Consider the following 24,065-nt stretch of genomic DNA (forward strand, 5'->3'; position numbering starts at 1 on the left):
ACATTTGTTCCCAAAAGGGAAGAAAGAGGACCAGGATAGTTGCTTTTGCAAATAGCAGGAGAAGAAACAGAGAAAGTTCATCTCTAAACTACAGACAAGAAATTGTGGAGTTGGATACTTGGAATCACATCTTAGCTTGACTTTATGTTTTAGATATGTGAACTTGGGCAAATTACCTAGTCATCTGAGCTTTTGTTTGTTTAAATGTGAAATGAAATTAGAATAACACTGGAGTTAGATGACATGAAAGCACTGAACAATGCCTGGCATATGGTTGAACCTTAGTAATGTTAGTCCATTTCTTTTCCCTTCCCCTTTACATATAATGTTTTCAACAAGTGATAAGGAGATTTTGTGTTTACAAGTCTCACATACAAAGATGCTTTGAGACTGATTTCATTGCACAGTGATATTCAAAGGAGCAACAGGACTGAATAGGGTATTTAAGGTATGGGTTTAAAAAGCAGAATATAGTATTTTTTCCTTTTTTTGAAATAAAAGCAAAGATTAAACAAGGTCATAGGAGTTATGAAAAACTTATAGAAGTTAAGTTCATTGTTTTACTCGGGCATGATAGCATACCGCTGTCCTGCTCACAGGAAGTTGAGGCAGGAGAATTGCTGTGATTTTTGAGGTCAGCCTGGGCGACATAAGTGAGTTCAAGGAAGGCCTGTATTATATAGATCTGGTCTCAACACCCCCACCATAACCTAAAATACCCCATTCTATAATGAGGATGTTGAATTATCACTAGAGTGCTTGAAATTGACAAATGCCAAAAGCGACATAGGTAGTTATCTGTAATTACTTGTTTAAATGTCTTATTTATATGTCCCTTCCTGTCATCTCTCCCACAAAAAACCACTTCCTCTCCCTAATATAAAACAAAATTACTAAACATAACTGTAAGGTTTTCTGGATCTTTTTTTCTGGAGTATAAATAAATTTTTGGTCCAATGTATAGTTATCCTTATTGATTTATGTGACCTCTTATATAACATGGTCTGTCACTTTACTTTTTTTATAATGGCTTCTTTCTTATAGATGTAGAACTTTTGTGTGTGCAGAATATTTAATTGAAGTTCCTGTACCTTTATGTTTATCTATTAAGTAAGTAGTTATCGAGTGCTTGCTTTGTGATGCTATAACTTGGGTAGGGGTGTTGCAAAGATAAAAATTCACCATGCCAGGCATGGTGGTGCATCTCTATAGCTGTTGGGAGACTGAAGCAGGCGTATCATAAGCTCAAGGCCAAGCTGAGCAATTTAGCAAGACTTTGTCTAAAGTAAAAGATAAAAAGGACTGGGAAGGTCAATAGTAGAGTACCTCTCTAGCATGCATGAGGCTCTGGTTCAATCTCCAGCACTCAAAACACTCACTCACCTACTCAAAACTTGAGAGGTAGACAAGCATATGTAATAAGTGGTATGATATATTTTAAGTGTCACTTTTGGAAAAATTTTAGAAGTCTTTATGGAAACGCTTTTAATCTGCTTTTCTGAAAGATTTTTTCAGAGTTTTTTTGGAAATCTTAGATTGAATTGAACTTTCTGCCCTCTTATGTAGAAAAAAACATTCTTTACTCTAATGGCTGTTCTGCCTTGCATTTTATTATTAGGCCAGTTTTAATTTTATGTTGTTAATTTTAGTCCCTTTCAGATATGCAGCATATTCAGGAAGAAAACTTATCCTCCCCACCATTGGGTCCTCCCAACTATCTGCAAGTGTCCAAAGATTCTGCCAGTACTAGTAGCAAGAACTCTTCTTGTGACACGGATGACTTTGTTTTGGTTCCACACAACATCTCGTCAGACCACTCATGTGAGAATCTTTTCTACTTGTACACATTATATTTTTTAGTTTATTAGATTAAATTTTTTAAACTTTCATATCACACTTTCTTGTATAGAGTGCCTTTTCAAGTGCCTTTTCATTTTATTTAGTTTGTATTCTTATAATTACATACCTACCTTTCTAAGATCTACACATTTATCTTCTATAAAACAGTAATTCTGGATTTCAAAGGTATTGAAAATTTTATAAGAGATTATCTCAAGTTATATTTGTATCCAAACAGAAAGAGAGAAGCAGGCAAAATGAGTAACATTAAGGAAAGGAATTAAAAGAAAAACTCACTTGGGAAAGAAAAACTTAAAAGTTAGAGGAGTCTTAAAAACAGTTCTAGGTATATTTTAGGAAACATATTCAGAAACAGATTCAGGAATGAGCTTCAGGAGTAGTTAGGAAAATTTGTATAAAGAAATTGAGACCCACATTAGCTAAATGTAATCACTGTTCTTTGGAATAGTAAAAGGTACCAGAAAATCTACAGAAGAAAGGTGTTAAATATAATTGTTAACAAGAAAAAAGAAGACTGATTTGGATATGAAGAAAGAGAATCAAAGGAGCTGGAGATTTGGGTACTTTAGTAATTGAGTAGTGTGAAGTATTGAGTGCAGATGTTTACATGAAGAAGTCTGTTTAGTTGTTTTTGTCAGATATTTAATAAGTGCTTCTGCTGAGAGACATGCTTATTGAGGAGACCATAATCCCCACTGAACAACTGAAGTTTTATTAGCTGGGGAAACATGGACCACAGTAGACATGGACCATGTATGCACAGTTTGTAATCAGTGCACTAAAGAACTAAGAGTTACCTTTAAAAATCATACAGTTATGGTGGTTAGTTTTATTTCTTTACAAAAATGAAAAGTTTAAAAGTAACAAGATACTTCAGACAGAAAATTTAATACTTGAACATCCTCTCCAGTCACCACTGTGTTGTGTTTTTTTTAATACATGTCAAATATTTTGCTATATTTGTTTTAAATGTCTTTTCTAAGGATAAAAAAAACTATAGCTACATATAAAGTTGCTTTCCTTTTATTAGTCTTCTCATGTATATTCTTCCTATAGATATTTTTACCCTTAAACATGCACCTGTATCCATAAGTTGTATGATAAGTTTTAAGTTGTATGATTACTTCCATAGTTTGCTTTTTCTTGTTTTTTGTTGTATATTTAGATGCACATTTAATTGTATTTAGTTCACTTTAAAACTGAATTTTATAATTTAGCCAAAACTAATCTGCCTATTTTCCTATTGATTTATACCAAATTATTTCTGACTTTTTACTATTTTAGGAATATTGAAATGGCCTTGTGTACAGCTAGAATTTCTTCTAAGTGGATAGAAGGTAGATAGGATAGGTACAACTCCAACTCTTATGAAATATTAGTGTGATCAAGCTGTAGCAATTGTTGCTACTCCAGTGTTATAATGATATTTTTCTTATCATGTGAAGATTGTTACTTTTTTCATATTATAGCCTTACCTGGAACTCATTTTATAGATAAGAGGGTAGGTAAGATAGTACAACTTCAAATCTATAAAATATTGGTATAAACAAGATGTAGCAATTGTTGCTGCTCCAGTGTTTTAATGGTATTTTCCTATATTTCCTTATGAAGATTTTAATTATTTTTCATATTTAACTTTACCTGGAAGTCATTTTATAGATATAGTAAAGTGTAGGGATCTGACAATTATTCCAGCTTTATTGAATGTTCTATATTTAGTAATGTGATGCCAGATTTGTCATGTCAGGTTGAAATATAGGATTGAGTTTCTTTTAGGATTCTCCATTTTATTCTGTTGGTCTCTTTGTCTATATTGCTTTTTCTTTTGTTGTCAGAAATCAAACTCAGAACCTTGCACTTGCCAGGCAGGCACTGTCTTGCTGAGCTATATCCCCAGCCCCTGTAATTTTATATTTGTATCTCAACATACATGTGTCATCAGGAAAGGGGAAGAGGGTTAGATAGCACTGCAGTATTCTTTGGTATCACCCTGGCTACTTGTCCTTTCCATCCCCTACTCTCCCCAAATAGTTTAATTTCAACTTGACATCATATAAAAACCATTTGGGGATGCTGATGTGAATTACACTGATTCAGTAGACTTGCTTAGGGACACTTAGGGTCTTTATAATACTGAATCATCTAATCAAGATGTTTGTGGCTCCAGTTATTTAGATTTTTTAATGTATCCTGATATATTATTATACTTTTCATATAGAAAGTGTTCATAGCTCTGGGTTTTATTTTAGTCATTTATTATTTTAGTCAGTTTTCTGTCTCTGGGACAAAATACCTGCAACTTAAAGGAAAGGTTTATTTGGCTTAGATTCTAGTGGGTTCAGTCCAAAGTAGGCTGTCTCCAAGAAAGAAAACACATATTGGGAGGTCTTGGTGGAGGACAACTGCTCTACCTGTTGCCGGCATGAAACAGAAAGAGAGTGGTGGGGGCAGAGGGGAGAGGAACTGGGCACAAGCATACATCCTTCTGGGTCAAGCCTCTCAGGGACCCATCTCTCACCAGGCCAAAACTCCTAACAGTACATTTAGCTAGTAGGCTCATCAGTGAAGAGTATAGGTCTGCCATGATCCAGTTATCTTCAGCCACATGAGACTATTCAGGGACATTATAAATCTGAACCATAAAATCTTCCTAATCCAAAAGGCTCATTACCAGCTCATTATGCAAAATGCATTTGGTTCATCTCTAAGAATTGCCAAAGTCGTAACAGTTCTAGCATTGCTGAAAAATCCAACTTCAAAGTCTTCTTGTGAGGCCAAATGTTTCCAACATATAATGGCATAGAGTAAAAATTTCTATTGCAAAAGGGAAGAATTAGGGAGTTTGGAAAGAAATTAGATCAAAGCAAGACTGAAACCCTGAAGAGCAAACTTTAAATTTTGTAGCTTCGTGTCCCGCATTCAGAGCAGTTTGTGGTTATACAGGAATTGCACCATGGTCTGCCACTTGCGCTGGCTCCATTCATTGCCTGAAGCTTTCCTCAACAGATGGTCCTGTTTTTGGTATCTCTATCTTCCTGTGATCTCCACTACATCTTTGGCTTACTTGTATAGATTCGCACACTGCCCTCTCATGGGCACACTGCTTTCTTCTGAAATTTGAGTGGAAATTTCCTTGATACCACATCTGTTGCGTTCTGTATGCCTGTGAAATAGCATCACATGGATGACACCAAGGTTTGCCACCAGCTTGAGCAGTAGTGTAGCCCCTTTGGATCATGGCTGGAGAGGTCTCTGAGTGTCTTGATGGTTGAATACAGTGAACTAAATCCTGGAGAACCAATTACCTAGGCATCCCTTTTCCCAGGGGCCCTGTGATCTCAAGTGAAAGTACCTACATGATCCAACCACCTTCCAAGCACATGAGACTTTGGGAGGGGGGGATCATTTTAAATCTAAACTGTAAACTTGTTTTCTGTGCTAGTATAAACTTTTCAGAATTGTTTCTGTGATGGTCAATGTCTGGAGTCAGTTCTCATTCCTCATCTTGATTTGTCTATGTTTGTTATAGTTGACCACATCTTCCTCCTTTCCTCCTCTTTTTTAAATTAGAGACTAGATCTCACTAAATCATCTGGGCTGGTTTTGAATTTGCGGTCCTCCTGTCTCATGCTCCCAATAGCTGGGATTATAGATGTGTATTACCATACCCAGCCACATTTACCCCCTCCCCCAGTTATTGAAAATTTGTTACTGTGAAATACATCATTACATGTAAGATATTTAAAACATCAATTCTGTTTAAAACTAGAACATAACAAATATCTGAGTGCCCTACTGATGTTATCTTCTTTGATTTTCCATCTTTTTGTCTGATTGCTTAGCATTTAGGACTTTATTCTTAATGTTTTCTTCTAACCTTTGTCAAAGGACAAAATTAGAATAATTTAGTTTAAAAATCTTAATTGGCCTTATTTTCTTTTAGAGGGTTGGACAATACTTTGTTCCATGAAACAGATTAAATTTTTCCATAAGCTGGGCAGATGAGGTTAGTTTTATAGAGAGCAAAGGTATGAAGAAAGCAGAAACAAAAAGCAAAGACCCAATCGATTATTTCCAAGTTACTTTTCCTTGTAATGTTCTATCAGGAGAGACACCAGTGGAAAAATAATTAATTAGTTAACATCAGGTTATTTTAGGTTATCTCTTTTTGTGTAACGATTAAGGCAGAGGGGACTACAGTATCATGTCAGTTGAAACGAGGCTGGTTTCGAGAGTTGGCAGGTATCTCTCTAATCCTGATCTTTTAGAAGGTCAGATAAATAGCTTAGTTCCAGGGTGATGATGTAGAACTTTAGTGTGAGATGTTATTTTGATTTTTAGTCTGATCTTTTAGTTGGGACCTGGTGCAGAATTTAGTCCAAAACACTAGGTTCCGTTAGTTATTTAACACACTCATATTCGGTTTTAATTTATACTGTCATGTTTTTAATTTTCAGTTGTTCTTTTTTCTCCTGAGATTGTTATTTTGCAATGCAGTGTTGTGTTGTATATTCATAATTAAGGACAGAGAATTTAAAATTCCTTGAATGTTCTGCATGAGGTGTGTTTTATTGACAGTGGTTATAGTGGGTGATAATGCTGAGGCATTTGCTTGAACTGTTTCCTTTTTTGGAGCACTATTCAGGTTCCTCAAAGAGACTTCTCCAGTCTTTTGCCTAAACAGAATCTCATACTATATAGGGGAACCAAATAGGGTAAATGTCTGAAGATCTCAGTTATTGTAAAGTCACTTAATAACTTTCTTTTTCTAATCTGTGTAAAGTCACTTAATAACTTTCTTTTACTAACCTGTAGCTCTTCCTTGTATTCTACAGTCCAGAGTTACAGTTTGACTCTGTTTCATGTATAAAAATTGCGTCTTTGGCTGTAGTAGGAGATTGACATTGTCTCCATAGAGGCCAAGGAAGACTATGAAATCCTGCTTTTTAAAAATTCTGTATTTCTAAGAATAAATTTTATTGCATATACTTAAGGCATTCAACATGTTATAAGTATATACAGTAAAACTGTTACTGTAATAAATTGATATATATTGTACAGCCTCTTACAACCCTTCCCCATATGACTGAGTACTATTGTTTGTGTATTCTAACTGATTTTTAAAGGCTTTCACACCCGGGTGTGGCAGAGACTTGTAATTCTAGCACTCAGGAGGCTGAGATAGGAGGACTGCCATGAGTTCAAGGCCAACCTGGTCTTACATAAGGAAGTTTGAGGCCAGCCTGTGCTATATAGTAAGACCCTGTCTCAAAACAAAACAAGAGTTTTATATAATCCTGTTTTTGGCTCTGTTTTTAATGCCAGTTTGAAAGGTATCTGGTCCTGATTAGTAAAGCTTTCTTTGGAGCTCTGTGATATAAATTGTTTTACTTCTGGACTAAGGCTTCCAGATTTTTGTGGGGACAGACTTTTCTGTTCTTTTTTGTCCTGCATGAGTTTATGTTACCCCCGTCTTCTGGTATCAGGGATTGAACTCACAACCTCACACTTGCCAGACAGGTGCTTGTACCGCAGAACTATATCCTCAGCCTCAGTCTTCTTTTCTGTCCTTCACTTTTTGTTTTTTTCTTTTTGGTACGGGGAATTGAACTCATGACCTTTGCGTTTGACAAGCAGGCACTTAGCCGCTGAGCTAAACCCCCAGCCCTGTCCTTCACTCTTTCCCTGTAGTTTCAAAATAACCATATATTATCAAAGTAGACAAATATGACTTAAAATTATTAAAAGCCGTTTAGAAATCTTTCTGTGAATCTTTTTGTCCTAAGGATAATCATTAGGGATATGCAAAATTATTGAGTTTTAAAATCACTTCAAATAATTGCCCTCTGGTGAGAAAGCTACCAAGTTGGTATGCAGTTTGGTTCCTTTGCTTTGTTTAGCTTTTGATTTCTAGAAGGTTTTTTTTTTCTTTTGGTACAATTTTCTTTTGTAATTATGTGTGGTTCCAAACTCAAAGCTACAAAAAACAAAGTATAATTAATGAAACCTACCTTTTATGCCTGCCTTTGTGTCCCTGTTTCTTCCTACCTTGATTTTCCTTATACTTGCTATTACTATCTGACATTATTCATTTGTTTTTACTTCTAAAATGTAAATTTCATGAAAGCAGGAACCCAAGATGTACCAAATAAATGCATTTTTCATTTCCCATTTTAGAATTGTTCAAAGGAATATTTGTGACATCATTCCCCTTCTTTGACTATAAATTAGTAGTGTAGTTTATTTTATTTTTAATATTTATATTAACTTGATCAACACTGCTATTTCATACTACATAAAATTACCTAGGGCAGTATAATATAGTGGGTATAACAGTGACCCGAGACCTGTTCCTGAGGTTCTGAGCTTAAAGTACTCCATCTACAGAGAACACAGATGAGTAGGTGAAGTTGGCCTGTGTCAAGTTATACTGTTTCCAACAAGACTCTGCTACCATGGTATCCTGTTCAACAACCCAATTAAAACCTGAGTGTTATTCAAGAGGATGGGGTACTCTAGTGTTAGATTGAGCTCAGCTTTGTTATGCAGTCTTTTCTGATGTAATGATGATATGTGTTTGCAAGATTGTGCAATAAAAGTTACAGAGCAAGCTAGGGAAGGTGGCCTGCACCTGTACTTGCAACTATTTAACACAAGAGAATCATTTGAACCCATAAATTTGGGACCAATGTGGGCAACATAGAGCTCATCTCAGTAATAACAAAAGGATCTCTCACACATGTGACCATACAAACAGGAGAACTTAAAAAAACAACAGAATAGATGGGCAAAATGATACTAGGGCACAACACTCAGAGTTGTGACCCATATAAAGGAACCTGTCATTGACCCATATAAAGGAACCTGATAAAAATAATAGCAGTTTTTGCACATGTTAAATGGTGAAGGAATATTAAACACTGCCACAAATTTCTAAGAGTGGACAGTGAGGCCAGGTATGATGGTGCAGGTTTGTAGTCCCAGCATTCAGGAGGCTGAGGCAGAAGGACTGCCCCAAGTTTGAGGCTAGCTTAGATTATATAGTAAGTTCAATGCAGTAAGTTCAATGCCAGCCTAACTACAGAGTGAGTCCCTGTCTCAAAAAAAAACCAAAACAACCCCCCCCCCCCCCAAAAAAAAAAGTGGATGGTGAAAAGTTGCAATTTATATTCAATTTGGGGCAGTTTTCTGTATTCACTTATTTCTCGGATGAAATTGAAACGTAAGCAAATGGTAAATTAATGTTATACTTAGATATTAACCCTATTGGAACAAATCTGCATGTGGAATAATAGAACTGATTATGTTTCTCTCTTTTTCTCCAGATGATATACCAGTGGCAACTACAGGAAGACATGTTTCAAATGAGTTCTTAGTGTGTGGAGGGTATGTTTACATACATCTTATTAAAAAAGATTTTTCATATTTTGTTATTTTTGTGTGTTTATAGAACTTTTGTTCTTGATTCAGTATTTATTTTGTTTTTTCACACTTCATCATTGTTTAAAAGAAAAACTTTTGTGATGAAAAGCACATAAAAGGGCCAGGGGTATAGCTCAGTAGCACAGTGCCTGCCTGGCAAGCACTATGTCCTGAGTTTAATCCCTGGTATCATTTTTTTTTTTTTTTTAAAAAGCCACTTCTTAGCCATTTCTAAGTTTATGGTTCAGTAGTGTTACGTTATATTCACATCGTTGCACTACCATTCTCCAGATTTGGTTAGAATTTTGCACAACTGAAACTCGTACTTAGTAATTCTGCCTCATTTTCCCTTCCATGAAGGCTCTGATAACCACCAGTGTATTCTGTTTGTGTGAGTTTAACTACTGCGTATACCTCATGTAAATGAAATTAGTTGTGTGTGCATGTTTTTTTTAATGGCTTATGTTACTTAGTAATGTCCTCAAGGTTCATCCACATTGTACCATGTGGCAGTTTCCTTTCCTCTCTTTTCTGCTCCTTTCTTCTCCTCTACTTCCCTCCCCTGTCTGTCCTTCTATCTCTATTTCTTCCATGGTACTAAGGATTGAACTGAGTTACATCCTCAGCCCTTTCTGTTATTTTTTGAGACAAAGTCTTGCTGAAAAGCCAAAAACAGAATGGGTTCACATTCTGGATCCTCCCTGACTCAGCCTCCCAAATGCTGGGAATCCAGATGTGTGCCAGTGAGTCCAGTTTTCCTTCTGGTTTTGTGTTTCTAGGGAGGTCTCAATTCCCCCTATCCTTGTACTATGAATTGAAAATAGGGTCTTGTTCGTACTGTCAAACACTCTCCAATGAGCCACTGAGCTATATACCTACCTTTTAAAAATTTATTTGGAGACAGTTTTTTTGCTAAATTGCCTAAATTGGCCTTTAGTTTGTGATCCTCCTGCTTTAGTCTCCTGAATAGCAGGGATATGCCATTATACCTGCTGCATTTCTCATTTTTGAAGGGTGATTTTGCTAGATAGAGTAATCTTACTGACAGTTTTTCTCTTTCAGTATTTGTACTACATTATTTCATGCCCTTCTGGCATGTGAAATTTGTGCTGAGAAATCTTATGATAATCTTATGGGAGTTCCTATATATATATAGTGAGTCACTTTTTTTTTTTGCGGTACTAGGGATTGAACTCATGACCTCACGCTTGCCAGGCAGGTACTTATGCCACTGAGCTAAATCCCCTGTGGGCCACTTTTTTCTTGTTGCTTTCAAGATATTCTTTTTGTCTTTGACTTTTGGCTGTTTGATTGTATACAGTGTATCTTATTTTTTGAGTCTCTTTGGGTTTTTCATACTTAGAATTTCTTGAGCTTCTTGTTTCTTTCCCAGATTTGGAAAGTTTTCTGCCATTAATTCTTCAAATCTGCTCTCTTCCTTTTTCTTGTTTTCTGGTACCTGTGTAATACATATGGATCACCTTAACGATGGCTTCTCCAGTTTCTTAATTCCATTTTTGGGGTAGGTGCTGGAGATTGAACGTGGGATCTTGCTTACTTAAACATGTGCTCTACTACTGTTACTTATCTCTCCGAGCTAACTTCTGTTTTCTTCTTGCTCATCATGACCTTGTTTGAGTTTGCCTTTTTTTCCTGATCCCATCTGTTGTTGAATTTACTAGTCAGTTTCTGTATTCAATTTTTATATTTTCTAGCTAGAGAATTTTCATTTTTAAAACTAATTTCTGTCTCTTTGTTGATAATTCTTAAAAACTGAATGTTTCTTTTCCTTTTGTCATTTTTGAGACAGGGTCTCGCTATATAGTTCAGGCTGGTGTTGAATTCACTGTGTAACCCAGTTTGGTCTCAAATTCATGGTGATCCTCCTGCCTCAGCCTCCTGAGTGTTAGGCTTACAGACATGCAGCACCATGCCATAGCTGAAAATTAGACATTTAAAAGAAACAACTGCCTCTCTTTTGTCTTGATCTGGCTTCATGAAAGGGAAGATGTTTATCAGTCAGCTTGGCTAGGGGTTCCAGAACTTTTCTGATACGTTTTGGAGTATGTTTTCTTTGGGGTTGTGTATATATGCTTTTATCCTAGTGTATACAGCATTAGGGACTTAGTGAGACCCTTTTCAAAATAAAACATAAAGAGAGATTGGAATATAGCTTAATGAGGAGGCCCTGGATTCAAATCCCAGTACTGTTAGGAAAAAGATAATGTATTCCAGGGCCCCCCTTGAGTAGCAGTGGTATATTGAGTTCTGTTAGTACACATTTTAGGAAATTAGTCAAATTTTGTACAGACTTGTTTTCTACCTTTGAGGATTTGAGAATTTAATTATAGGAATTATCTTAGTGAGCTTTGTGTCATTATGGCAAATACCTGAGGTAAACAACTTAAAAGAGAACAAATTTATTTTGGCTCATGTTTTCAGAGGTTTCAGTCCATGGTCACTCAATTCCATTGTTTTTGAGCCTGTTCTGAGGCAGAAATCACAGAATGTGATAGGATAAAGCAGCTTAAGTCTTGTTAACCAGAAGCAAGAGGGAAAGAGCAGAGATGAAGGAGTCAAGGACAAGATACAGAGTCTCCTGTTTCACCTCGTTTTCATTTATTGTTTGGGTAATTTGTGTCTTTCAGCAATTGAGAGAGTACATAAGTGGAGTGTGATTCTGCTATGATCAGGCTCTTTAGTCTTACTCAATACAGGGTCAAAGATGATGGTTCGGGCTGGGGATATAGCTCAGCAGCACAGCGCCTGCCTGGCAAGTGTTAGGTTGTGAGTTCGATTCCTGGCACCAAAGAAACAAAAAACAAATAAGGAACATAGGTGGTGGTTCCCACAAAATTATCTAAAGTGCAGGACCTAATGGAGATAAACAGAACATATTAGAGACTCATAACATACAGGGACCTTCTCTCTCCCCATCTTGGGGTTGGGGAGTTGGGTGATGGTTAGATAGTGGTGTTCATATAAAGCTGGACAGAAAAATGGCACTAGTGGTCTTACTTGTTTTCTTAAGAGCAAAATATATTTATCGAGAGAAAGAAAGCTTCTGCCCAAGAGAGACATAGAAAGGGTCTCAAGTGGCTTGCCAAAGACTCTGTCTTTTCTAAAGACTTTATACTTAAACAAGTCCCAGTCCAGAGTTTATGAAACAAGCAAACTCTTTATTACCTCTCTGTCCAGTGTTCTCAGTGGAAGACCTCCAATTGTTATAAGGAAATGATACTCCCAACTTAGTAGATGTCCAGTACAGTTTGTGTTCTCTAAAATCATAGAATAAATTTTAGGAAAAATGGAGAGTAAGAGCATAATATATTTGTTGAGAGAAAGAAAGCTTCTGTTTGAGAGAGAGACAGAAGGGATCCTGAGTGGGTTTTCTGGTGGTAGTGGTCTTAGCTAGCTTAGAGGTTCAGGGAAGACTTACTTTTATTTTTTTAGCTAAACAGGGGGAAAGCTTTTTTTTTTATTGACACATACAGTGTGACATTTAAATACATGTATATAATGTGTAAGTTGTCATGTCTCTTCCCTCAGATCTATATTATTTGTTTGTTTGAGAATCATTAAAAACCCTCCATGTTAGCTTTTCTTTTTTCTTTCTTTCTTTCTTTCTTTTTTTTTTTTTGTTCTGTTTTGTTTTTGAGACAGGGTCTCACTATGTAGCCCAGGCTCTTGCCTCAGTCTCCCAAGTGCTGAGTGTGCAGGTGTGCACCCTTACGCCTTGCTCATATTAGCTGTTTTTGAAACAGTTGTCAACCTTAGTTATCCTGCTGTGCTATGTGGATGAATAATATACCACTGTGAATATATACCTTTTCTGTTTCCTTTAGCCATTTACCTATCAGTGGACGTAGGTTGATTTTTGTATCTTGGGCTGTTATGAACAGTGCTGCAACAGACATGTAGTTGCAAAAGTTTCTTTGACATATTGATTTCATTTCTTTTGGCTATATATTCAGTAATAGGATCGCTGGACAATATGGTAATTCTATTTTCAGAATTTTGAGGAACCTCCATTTAGTTTTCCATAATAGCCATATTAATTTACATATCCAATAGTTTAGGAGAGTTTCCCTTTCTCAGAATTCTCAACAACATTTGTTATTTTTTGTCTTTTTGATAATAGTTATTTGAACTAGGTTAAAATGTTATCGCACTGGTTTTGATTTGCATTTCCCTGATGATTAGTGATGCTGAGCATTTTTTTACGTGCTTGTTGGCCATTTGTATGCCTTTTGAGAAATCTAATTAAGGTATTCACTAATTGACTAATTGAGTTATTTGAGGATATTGTTCTTACTTAGTTGTTTTGAATTCCTTATGTATTCTAGAAACTAAGGGAGACTCTAGTTGCTGAATAAGCCTGCTTTGCCGGGGCTGTGTGGAGGCTGACGCAGACATTTATTGTACACCAGCCATAGATGTATCTCCTGATACACTGAGTGGGGGTGAGATTCAGTGAGAGAGGTGCTATGAATTATGAGGTTTTTAAATTTATTTCTTAGGGTAACTTTATGCAGCTTCTAAACTTCCTTTGGAGATTAACAACTATGGGAAAAATACTAGAACTTGATCATATGTAAGTTAAAAATAAGAGGATGTATTTCATTGGGGAACAAATATTCAACAACTTTTTATTATTTCTTAAGCTGAAGTAGTAGGACGATGTGACTTGTCTTCCTGTTCTAAAAGCTGGGCATAGTGGGACACACCTGTAATCTCAGCATTTGGGAGGCCGAGACAGGAGGACTACCATGAGTTTGAGGCCAATCTTGGCTATATATAGAGTTCAAGGCCAGCCTGAATTATATAGCAAGACTGTCTTAAAAAAAAAAAAAAAGCAGTTGATGGCTATACTGGTTACTTTCTTCATAAGGAACTTAGCATCTCAGGCCTGTGAGTACATTGGCTTGCAGGCACCAGAGCTAGTTAGTGAAGTCTTATGAAGCTGTTTCAGTTGTGAATGGTAGGTATGTTTTCATTTTTATTGGTTATTTTCTATTTTCAGAATGCAGATAAACCTCAATATGAGTTAAATAGATATTAAAAATATTAAATACCATATTTAAAGATACTTTAAATTTAAAGATACACTAAGTGAAAAATAGGTCTTTGTTTTGTCTTTTTTTTTTTTTTCCTTTGGGCATCGGGAATTGAACTCAGGACCTTGTGCTTGCCAGGGCGGTGTCTGAGCTGTATCACTGGCCAAAAATAGGTCTTTGTTAAAGAAAGTATAGAAGAACACTAAATTGTGACTCAGGAATTCCACTTGACTGTAAACAATGGAGTCCTGACTGCAGTGCAGTTCAGTACTAAAAACTTCCTTACATCAAGAGAGTTGTTGCCTTTGTTTCTGTGGATCAAGAGCATTAGGTATCTTCAGTTCTCTTAGCCTTTTCTTTGTGGTTCCAAAGTTGCTACTGTAGGCGCCCCACGAGTACCCATATTTGGGCAGGAAGAAGAAAGAATGAATAGAAGACTTCCACTTACATTTCCTTGGCTAAGAAAGACATGTAATTACTCTTGGATACAAAGGAATCTGGAATATGATACAATTTAACTATATGTCACTACCTGAGTAGTATTGAGTTCTGTTGAGAAGTACTGAGTAATAGACATTGAAAAACAAGAACATTCTTGTTCAGGAGATTGTTATTTAAATGTAGCATATTCTAATGATTGAAAATCTGTAATACTTAGGTGGTGCTATAGGGTTGTTTTTTTTTTTTTTGAATGGCTAATCATTTGATCCCTTTATAATTGTATTGTAATTGAGAAAACATTGAGAGATTCATGCAACCATTTTAGAGTTTTGGAAGAGTAGAAGAAAGTAATCTTAAGGCCCAGTGTTGTTCCTGGTATGTTCCAGTATATGTTTTTAAAGGAATTGCAAGTTATCTAAGGACATAACTTTCTTAATTTACGAAAAGCAAGAAAAATGTGGTCTTCAGATTAGCTGTGTACTTTGAGAGTTGCGTGTTTGTTTTCAGTTGTCATGAAGTGAGAGTTTCTTGGGATTCATACTGCATTCATGACTTATAAAACATTCCAGTCATCTTTGCTTTTGAACTTCTTATTCTTTTTATCCAGTGTATTTTCCTAGACATAGTTTTTGTTTTCATATAGTAGTGAGTAGCAGTTCTGCTGACCTGTTCACTTTTCCTGTTGTAAAGAGTGTTTTTTTCAGGTTATTGATAAAATTCTTAGTCCTTAGTCTGGAGGCCAGGGGAAGCTATTTAGATGACAGATGTGATTTTTTTTGGGTTTTATGTATTTTTTAACAAGATTATTTCTTGTTCACATTCAGAATGATCATTTGGTGCTTTCTTAGAATATGCTGTATCACTCACAGGCCACGTGACAGAAAAGTCCTACTGATATTTATTTCTTTTTTTAAATAAAATGTGACAGGCAATGTCAACCTACTGTGTCACCTCACAGTGAAACAGCCCCAATTCCAGTTCCTACTCAAATAAGGAATTACCAGCGCATTGAGCAGAATCTGACGTCTGGCTCTGGTACAAATCCGCATGGTTCTCCAAGGTAAGCTTGTATTTTAAGTTTTGCTTATTCATTTGTTACTGTATGTTATTGAAAGATCTCAAACTTCAAATGTTTGTGTATGTGGATATATATATATATATATATATATATATGTATATGCTTATATATTTATCCATAAGTATAATTACTTTTAAGAATTGAATAGCTTATTAAAAATGAAATCCTGCCATTTGGTATGAATGACCTTTTTTGTCTTTTTGAGACAAAAGTCTTCCTGTGCAGTACAGGCTGGTCTTGAGCTCACTTTGTAGCCCAGGCTGGTCTCGAACTCTCAATGATCCCCCTCCCTCAGCCTCTCCAGTGCTAGGATTACAGGCATGAGCTACCATGCCACCATGCCTGGCTTTGAATGTGATTTGCTATTGTATAATGTGTCAATATTTGTAATATCAGTGTAACTCAGTGAACCAGCATTGTCCAAAAATGAAATGTTTAAAAAAATGCATGAATAAAATGTTTTTCAAATTGCAAGATATTTTACACAAGAATGGAGTTTATTATAGAATTTGTGGTACAATTTCACATCTCTCATTGCAGGCTGAATTTAGAAACCACCACTTGATGAGATTTTGCTTTGACTATCAGAGGACCACAGATATCTGAAAGGATTATCAAAATATTCTCTGATTTTTTCGGTACATATCTATGCAAAACTGGCTCATTTTTCTGTATTTCACCCAAAATAGTACATTTTATAACATTGAATACAGAAGCAGTTTTGAGAATCCAGATTTTTTTCTTAAATGAGATGTTAGAGATTTGCATAAAGGTAAAATAATGCCATTATCTTCACTAATTTGTTTTTGGAAAATACACTTGTTTTTCATAATCATGTTAAATTTAATAAGTATTATTTTTGATTAATTTAGTTTTTGATACCAGGGATTGAACTCACGACCTAGTGCTTGTCAGGCAGGCACTTAAGCTGCTGAGCTAAATCCCCTGCACCGAGTTTATTATTTTTAATGAATTTTAAAATTTCTTACTTTAATCTCAAATACAGTAAATGTCAATAGATAATGTTATATAAATAAACATTTCCTGGAGTCTTCGGTAATATTTAAGAGTCTAAAGGGCACCTACGGTAACAGATTGAAAGTAGTATATATCACCTATGTTCAAATAAGGTAAATATAATTTGTGTTCATTTTGGTTATACTGTATATGCATTAAGGAATTCTGGAAGGCTGCACTTGAAACTAAAAATACTTAAATAGGATTAGAGAAGTGCTGAGAATTAGAGAGGTGAGGGAGATAATACTCTTATTTTTTACTTTTTGTATTTCATGTGACTTGTTACTTATTTTTTTTCTTAATTTAAAAATCTTTTATTTTACTATTATTTGTGTGTGTGTATGTACTGGATGCCGCATCACTGAGCTATATCCCCAGCTCCTGCTGCCCAATTGTAGAAAGTTGTCTTTGTACCATATTGTTAGAAAATTTCAGAGGAAAAAATAGAAAAAAGAGGAAATGCTAGAACCTGTCAGAGTAAGTCAGTCTCCTTTTTTCACTAGATCTGCAGTGGTACGAAGGTCTAACACCAGCCCCCTGGGCTTCCTTAGGCTGGGATCCTGCTCCCCGGCACCAGCAGACACAGTACAGACAGTTGGACGAAGACTCTCTACTGGGTCTTCCAGGCCTTATTCACCTTCTCCTTTGGGTAAGGAGAATTTAAAGCAGCTATTTTTCAACTTTGTTTTCACTGCAGCAAATCTGACATGATGCACTCTTTTCAGGAATATCATCTTTCCATAGTAGTGATTCTGACCTGATAGGTGGCTCTGACCCTTTCTTCTTACTTTCTCCAGCTCCTAACTCTCCCTTGATAACGTCTGTATAAATCTGTTGGGATTGTTATTCTACATCAAAAGCACCCACATTAGATTTGGGTTCTAATTTTAGAGTCAGAAACTGTAGATTAAAATGCATAAAGTACATTACCTGACTCAGATGTATAAAGACTTAAACACACAAAACTTTGGTCACATTCATCAGAATCCTTCCTACACTAGGAATATAGTAGCAGTTTTGTTACAGTATTGAGGAGAATCCTTTTGAAAACAGAAAACAAACCACATACTCAGTGCAATTTAAAGACAGACAAAATGTTTCAACTCAGAGTAAAGGAGACCAAAGCTACTGCGTCCACAGCATCTGTGAGAAACAGCATTGAGGTAGTAGGAAGAACGGGTGTGGAGGAGATCTGCCTACAGTCAGAACTGCTAGAGTAGGACTAAAGTGGAAAACGGGCTGTCTTAGGAAGCAGGCAGAGCAATGCTGCAGATAACCAATCCCCAGAAGCCCCGTGACAGGATTAACAAACAAAAACAAAAACCCTTAAATTGCCTCATCACTTCTTTTTTAGCTAAAAAAAATCTTCAGACAAAACTTTGTCCCTCTGTCACCCCTGTAGGGGTCCCTAAGGTACACTCCAAGGTCTTCAAAGATAATATTGAAACCTTTGTGTTCAAGAGAAGGGTCTATAGAATTTAAGCTCTGCCTGCTGCCTTATCACTTGGACAGTGCCCTTTTTGTTATGGACATGTGTCTTGTCTGAGTAAATTCCCTGGGACCTTCCCAAACTCTCTTATCTCAGTTTGGGGTCTCAGGGAGGTGGATGAAAAGAAGATATTAGATACACAAGAGATTGACGGGGGAGACACCTGTGAAGGCTAGAGGGGAGGGTGCAGGAAGGCAAGGAGTGTCTTTAGGTCAGGATGCAGGTCTGATACCTGGAGAAAGAGGGTAGGAAGGAGGGCAAATGAGCAAGAAGAGCCGGAGGCTGTAGTGCAGTTCTGAGAGTGTTCTAGTCAGACTGCAAGAGTAGCCCTAAGCCCTGAGATGACAGGAATTCTCTGACTTACACCAACAGGCCCAAAGTCATTGACTGGGAGTAGTCCCTGGGAAGGCCTGGTCTCAGCATAAATATGAATCCATTGGGACAGCAGATGGGCTTTTGGTCAGCTGTGATTTTTAATTCCACTTTGCACAAACTCCTGTACTTCTATCTTACACATGCCTGTTATAGGCACTGATTCATTTGCATAGCCTTCTTTCCTTTTGGTCTTGTTGTGAGGCCAATTATATACTCTTTAATCTTAGCATGCCCAGTTCCTTTCTCATTGGTTCTATGTTCTAAATTAAATCTTTTTTTTTTTTTAATCTTTTTGAGACAGGACCTTGCTATGCAGTTCAGACTGACATTCAGCTCACTTTGTAGCCCAGGCTAGCGTCAAATGCACAGCAATCCTCATGCCTCAGCCTACCAAGTGCTGGGATTGCAGGCTTGGATCACCATACCCAGCTTCTAAATTAAATCTTTTCTGATTAAAATTTTGTGATCTTTTACAGTATACATTGAACAATTTTTGCACGTGTTACTTGTTTACATTGTTTACTGGTCTAGAATAATTTCTTGTTCCTTTCCCTGTCTCTTATTTTCTAGTTGGTACCATTCCTGAGCAATTCAGTCAGTGCTGCTGTGGGCATCCTCAGGGCCATGAATCCAGGAGTAGAAACTCGTCAGGTAGGAAAATATTTTGGTATTTTAATAATTTGAATTTCATTGTGAATGAATTTGAGTTATGTTTTTCTGTTCTTAGCAGAATCGAATTGAAATATTTCCTGTGCTATCTTGTGTTTTACAATCTTGGTTTAATGGGCATCTGTGTCACATAGGTAATATCCCTTTTTACATATAAATTGCTTTATGAAAACAGTCTTAGGAATATATTTTAGATATATTTTGGATGTCACACATCTAATAAACATTAACCTAGAAAGTGAAATTTCATTACTTTGATTAATAATTTTTGATGTATTTTAAATGATTTTCATATAAAATATGGAGAAAACAGGCAATAAAATTCCAGCTAATTCAAGCAAAGGTGGACGTTATTATTGCCTAAAATATTTTATTTTATTTTGTTATTTAAGAGAAAAAAAGACACAGGAAAAGAAAAAGCAGAAGAGGCAAACAACCAATAACAAACCCAAAACAGTAACAGAATAGGTTTTCAAAGCAAGATGATAGATATTTAATAATGGTTGTAATATTGCCTATTGTTACCTGCAGAAGGGTTGCTTAGATTATTAGATATAGACATGCAGAATTGATCTAATCACGTGAATATTAACTGTTCTTTTCTAAGAACTAATGGGAATAGTATAGTCATCTTAGTTATCTTATATATATTAAAATTTATGTCTTTTTTCATTTCCTTCTTTCTTCCTTTCCCCTATCCCAGTTACTTTTCCTCTTTGAGTAGTTCCTTACCTTTACACAATATCCAAAAAAGATTTTGAATCATATTTGCTCTTGCAGTTTCTTATACTAGGGAGACAATATGCTATTTACACATGTGAGTTTGATTTATTCCACTTATGAGTATGGTCTCATCACATCCATTTATTTATAAAAGCCTCAGTGCAATCATTCTTTATAGCTGAGTAGTACTCCATTGTATAAAAATACCACATCTTTTTTATCCATTCCTCGATTGATGGGCACTTGGGTTGGTTCGAAGATTTGGCTATTACAAATTGTGCTGCTTAAACACGGGTGCACATATATCACTGTGGCATGATATTTTCAATTCTTCTGAGAAAATGCCCAGAAGTAGGATAGCTTGGTCAGATTGAACCTTTAATCCTAGCTTTTTGAGGAATCTCTGCACTGATTTCCATAGTTGCATCAGCCTACTTCCTTGTTTCTCAGAACCCTTCCAGCACTTGTCATTGGTTGATTTTTTTATCTTAACCATTCTTTCTGGAATGAGATAGAATCTCAGCGTTAATTTGCATTTTTTGAATGATCAATGATGCTGAATATTTTTTCATACATTTATTTGCCAGTTGTATTTCTTCATTTGAGAAGTGAGTATTCATCTCTGATGCCCATTTTTGGACTGGGTCTTTGAATTTTGGGGGCTTGATTTTTTTTTTAATTGTTTATATATCCTAGATGTAAATCCTTTGTTTGAGGGACAATTGGCTAAGGTGTTTTTCCAATTTGTGGGTTTCTTTTCACTCTGTTGGAGTGAAAAGTTTAATAGATGAGATCCCAGTTGTTGATTCTGGAAAGTAATTCCTGTGCAGTTTGATTTTTGTTCATGAATTCTCTCCCTGCCCCTATTTCTACCTGTTTTGTCTTCCAGTTTTTTTGCATTTACTTAAACATGTTCTCTGGGCTAGTATATCGTCTATTTTAGAGAATGACTCATGTGCAGCTGAGAATTCTGATGTTTTGGGTGGAACCCTTGGTACACATCTACTAGGTCCATTTACTCACAAGTTTTATTTAGTTCTGTTATTTCTTTGCTAATTTTTTGTTTGGTTTGACTGTCTCTTTCTGACAATGGGGTGTTAAGGTCCCCTGTTTTAACTATATTATTACTTATTTGATTTTTCATGTATGTTAACATTTGTTTTATATAATCGGGTGTTCCCATATTTGGTGCATATATATTTACGATTGTAGTCTCTTCCTCTTCAAGTTTTTCCCTAACAATTATGTAATGACCTTTATCTCTTTTTATCATTCTTGGTTTGATGTGCGTATTGTCTGCAAACCAAATAGCTATCCCTGCTTTTTTCTGGTTCCTGTCACATGGAGTATTGTTTTTGCCCTTTGACATTTCATCTATGAATTTCTTTCTGAGTTAAATGTGTTTCTTGTACACAGTATATTGTTGGATATTCTTTCTTAATCCATCTGTCAGTCTTTTTTTTTATTGGTGAGTTGAGACCATTAATGTTGATGGATACAACTGATATGTACTGACTTATCCCTGTCATGTTATGTTTCTGTTGTTGGTTTTCTACTTTTTCTGTTTAATTGTTTGCCCTGCTTAGTAGAGTCTGTCTGCTGTTGTTCTTGTTGTTACTATTTTTAAGAGATCTTTTCTTCTGTGATCATAAGTTTCCAGACTGTCTTCAAGGTCTGACAGTTTATCTTAAGTTTTATTCAAGTGGTTTTGCCAGCTTTGAATGGAATTTTTAGTTTCCTGACTATCCCTTTGAATGTTTCATGCATTCTAATTCTGTCTTATATTGTTTATATAAGGTTGCCATCATTTTATGTTCCTCTATTTTTTGTATATCTTCTTTAGTTACACTCTACATTTCTTTCATAATGTTTGTCATTTCTTTTTTTGCCCAGGAGATTATTTCTGATCTTATTTCCTCTATAGCTTCATGCAGTTGTTTCTTTACTTCAGTAGCAAACATTTCAGAAAGTTCAGTTGTGCGATTTCCAGTGTCTTCCATTTCAGTGTCTCCTGGGTTTGTTCTCAGTGGGCTACAGGACTGAGACTGCATCTTGCTTTTTCATTTTGGCATTTTCTTCTGGTACCTATGTGACTGGCCAAACACCCTCCCGATGGATTGCACTGGAATGCTGCACTGGGCAGAGCTTTGATCCTGTGATATCCAGGTGGCTAATTGGGGCACACCCCTGAACTTATGGCACCAGAGCCTTGTGCTGTGATAAGCAGAGCTCAAAATCTTAAGGATCTATCAGCTAGACTGGTCACTCCCTGATTGGGCCCTAGGCTGTGGGGCCTTAGGCTGGGCAGGACTCAGTGTCGGTGTGACCTGTGAGGCTGGCCAGGCTTTTCCTGGATGCATTGCGCTGGGACGCTGAGCTGGGTAGAGCTCGGATCCTCTGTGCAGCTAGCAGGGACAAACCCCTGGATAATGATTCCGGGGCCTTGTACTTGTCTGGGAGGAGCTCAGAGCTTCTAGACCACACAGCTAACTGGGACACATCTCTAGAGTATAGTGTCAGGGCCTTGCACCTTCCCTGAAGTATTTTAACTACTTAGAAATTAGTAGGTTAGGGTTGGAGGCTGATAAATATCTTAACTAATTGCCTTACTGTTTAGACTGCATTTGTGTCTAGAGGCATTCTCATTTGGTAAGTGTATGACATAACTTAAGACCTTCATACTCCTTATTTGAGTTTTTTTTATGCTGGTGAGCATCTTGCAACTCTGAAGAAAGGAATGAAATGGCTATGAACTTCATTAATAATAAATATTAATTTCTTGTGGTTAAGGCACACATTTCTATTAATTGTTAAATGTACCTTAGAGGAATCCTAAAGGGCAGATAGGATACCTCCTTCTTGTTTGTGGAATAAAGAGACATAGTGACTTCCTCAATGACAAACAACATAATGAGGAATGGCAGGCAAGGCTTTCAGAGCTCTGATGTTCCAACTCTCTCAGTTTTGTCCTACTTTTTCCAGATGCTTCCAAGGCAGCTGAAACAAGATCAGTGTCTGAGATTACAACATGAAATCAATTTATTCCTGTCTTCAAGGTAGTCTCTGTGTAGTGAGACTTGGCAGACATAAACTAATTATTATAGCATAACAGGAAAATGTAGTCAGGTGGATATGTTAGCCCATACTTGTAAACCCAGTACTCCAAAATGTTGTCAGAAGGATTACACATTAAAAGAGGAGAGGTTTAATTTGGCTCATGAATTAATACATTCTTGATAAAGAGGGCCCCCATCAGTATTAGATAAAAAAGAAAATGTAATGTTTATTGCTTTATTATATGACATATATGCCTGAAAAGATATTGTGTGAGTTATACTTCTATAAGTCAAATTCTGTTGATGGGCATGTGAAAAGTTAGTTAGTAGAAGGAATCTTACATAAGATTAATGTAAGATTAGGAACGCATTTTTTTTCTAAGTTTAGTTTTTTGTTTTCTAAAAATAAAGCTTAAGAAAGAGTTGAAGTAGTTAACCAGTCATATTTTTACTTATTTATTTACGTAATTCTATAAAAGGCAGGATATAATTCTGAGGAACTAAATATCAGGTTTGGTATGAGATAAAGGCAAGAGTAGTCAGCAACAAAGTTATCCATGCCGACTTTTAGAAAGTGGATGCTTAGATCACTAGAAATATTTGTGTGCCCTTACTGGTTCTGGCAATGGTTTTGCTTGCAAGGAACTCCAGAGAATGTGTAACCAGAATTCAGTGAGCTAGACACTGAGCACACTAAGACAAAAGTATCATGTAAGTGGCCACCTCTTGTGGTAGGCAACAAGGTGATTAGGTAAGGAGAAGAGTGCCTAGTCTCCTAGTTTCTTGATGTGATATCCCCTTAAGTGTCCAGAAACCAGCAAAGTATGTGCTTTGTAGAGAATACAATATACTGTAGGCTTTAAATGTGCCACTAATGA

The 24,065-nt window shown here is 36.2% G+C and overlaps 1 protein-coding gene across 3 annotated transcripts in view; it reads left to right on the top strand.

The window, feature by feature from the left end:
• Ulk2 (unc-51 like autophagy activating kinase 2) overlaps positions 1 to 24,065 on the top strand; it is a 71,877-nt gene that overhangs the window by 27,432 nt on the left and 20,380 nt on the right. For all 3 annotated transcript variants that reach the window (XM_003466199.5, XM_063242322.1, XM_063242323.1), the window contains 5 exons: positions 1,650 to 1,821; positions 9,186 to 9,246; positions 15,709 to 15,840; positions 17,379 to 17,524; positions 19,310 to 19,390. In XM_003466199.5, coding sequence (XP_003466247.4) covers positions 1,650 to 1,821; positions 9,186 to 9,246; positions 15,709 to 15,840; positions 17,379 to 17,524; positions 19,310 to 19,390 — 592 coding nt within the window. The remainder of the gene's footprint in view (positions 1 to 1,649; positions 1,822 to 9,185; positions 9,247 to 15,708; positions 15,841 to 17,378; positions 17,525 to 19,309; positions 19,391 to 24,065) is intronic.

This window comes from Cavia porcellus, unplaced genomic scaffold (genome assembly GCF_034190915.1).
Source record: "Cavia porcellus strain 051 isolate PalLab524CR breed Dunkin Hartley unplaced genomic scaffold, mCavPor4.1 scaffold_32, whole genome shotgun sequence".
Lineage (NCBI taxonomy): Eukaryota > Metazoa > Chordata > Mammalia > Rodentia > Caviidae > Cavia > Cavia porcellus.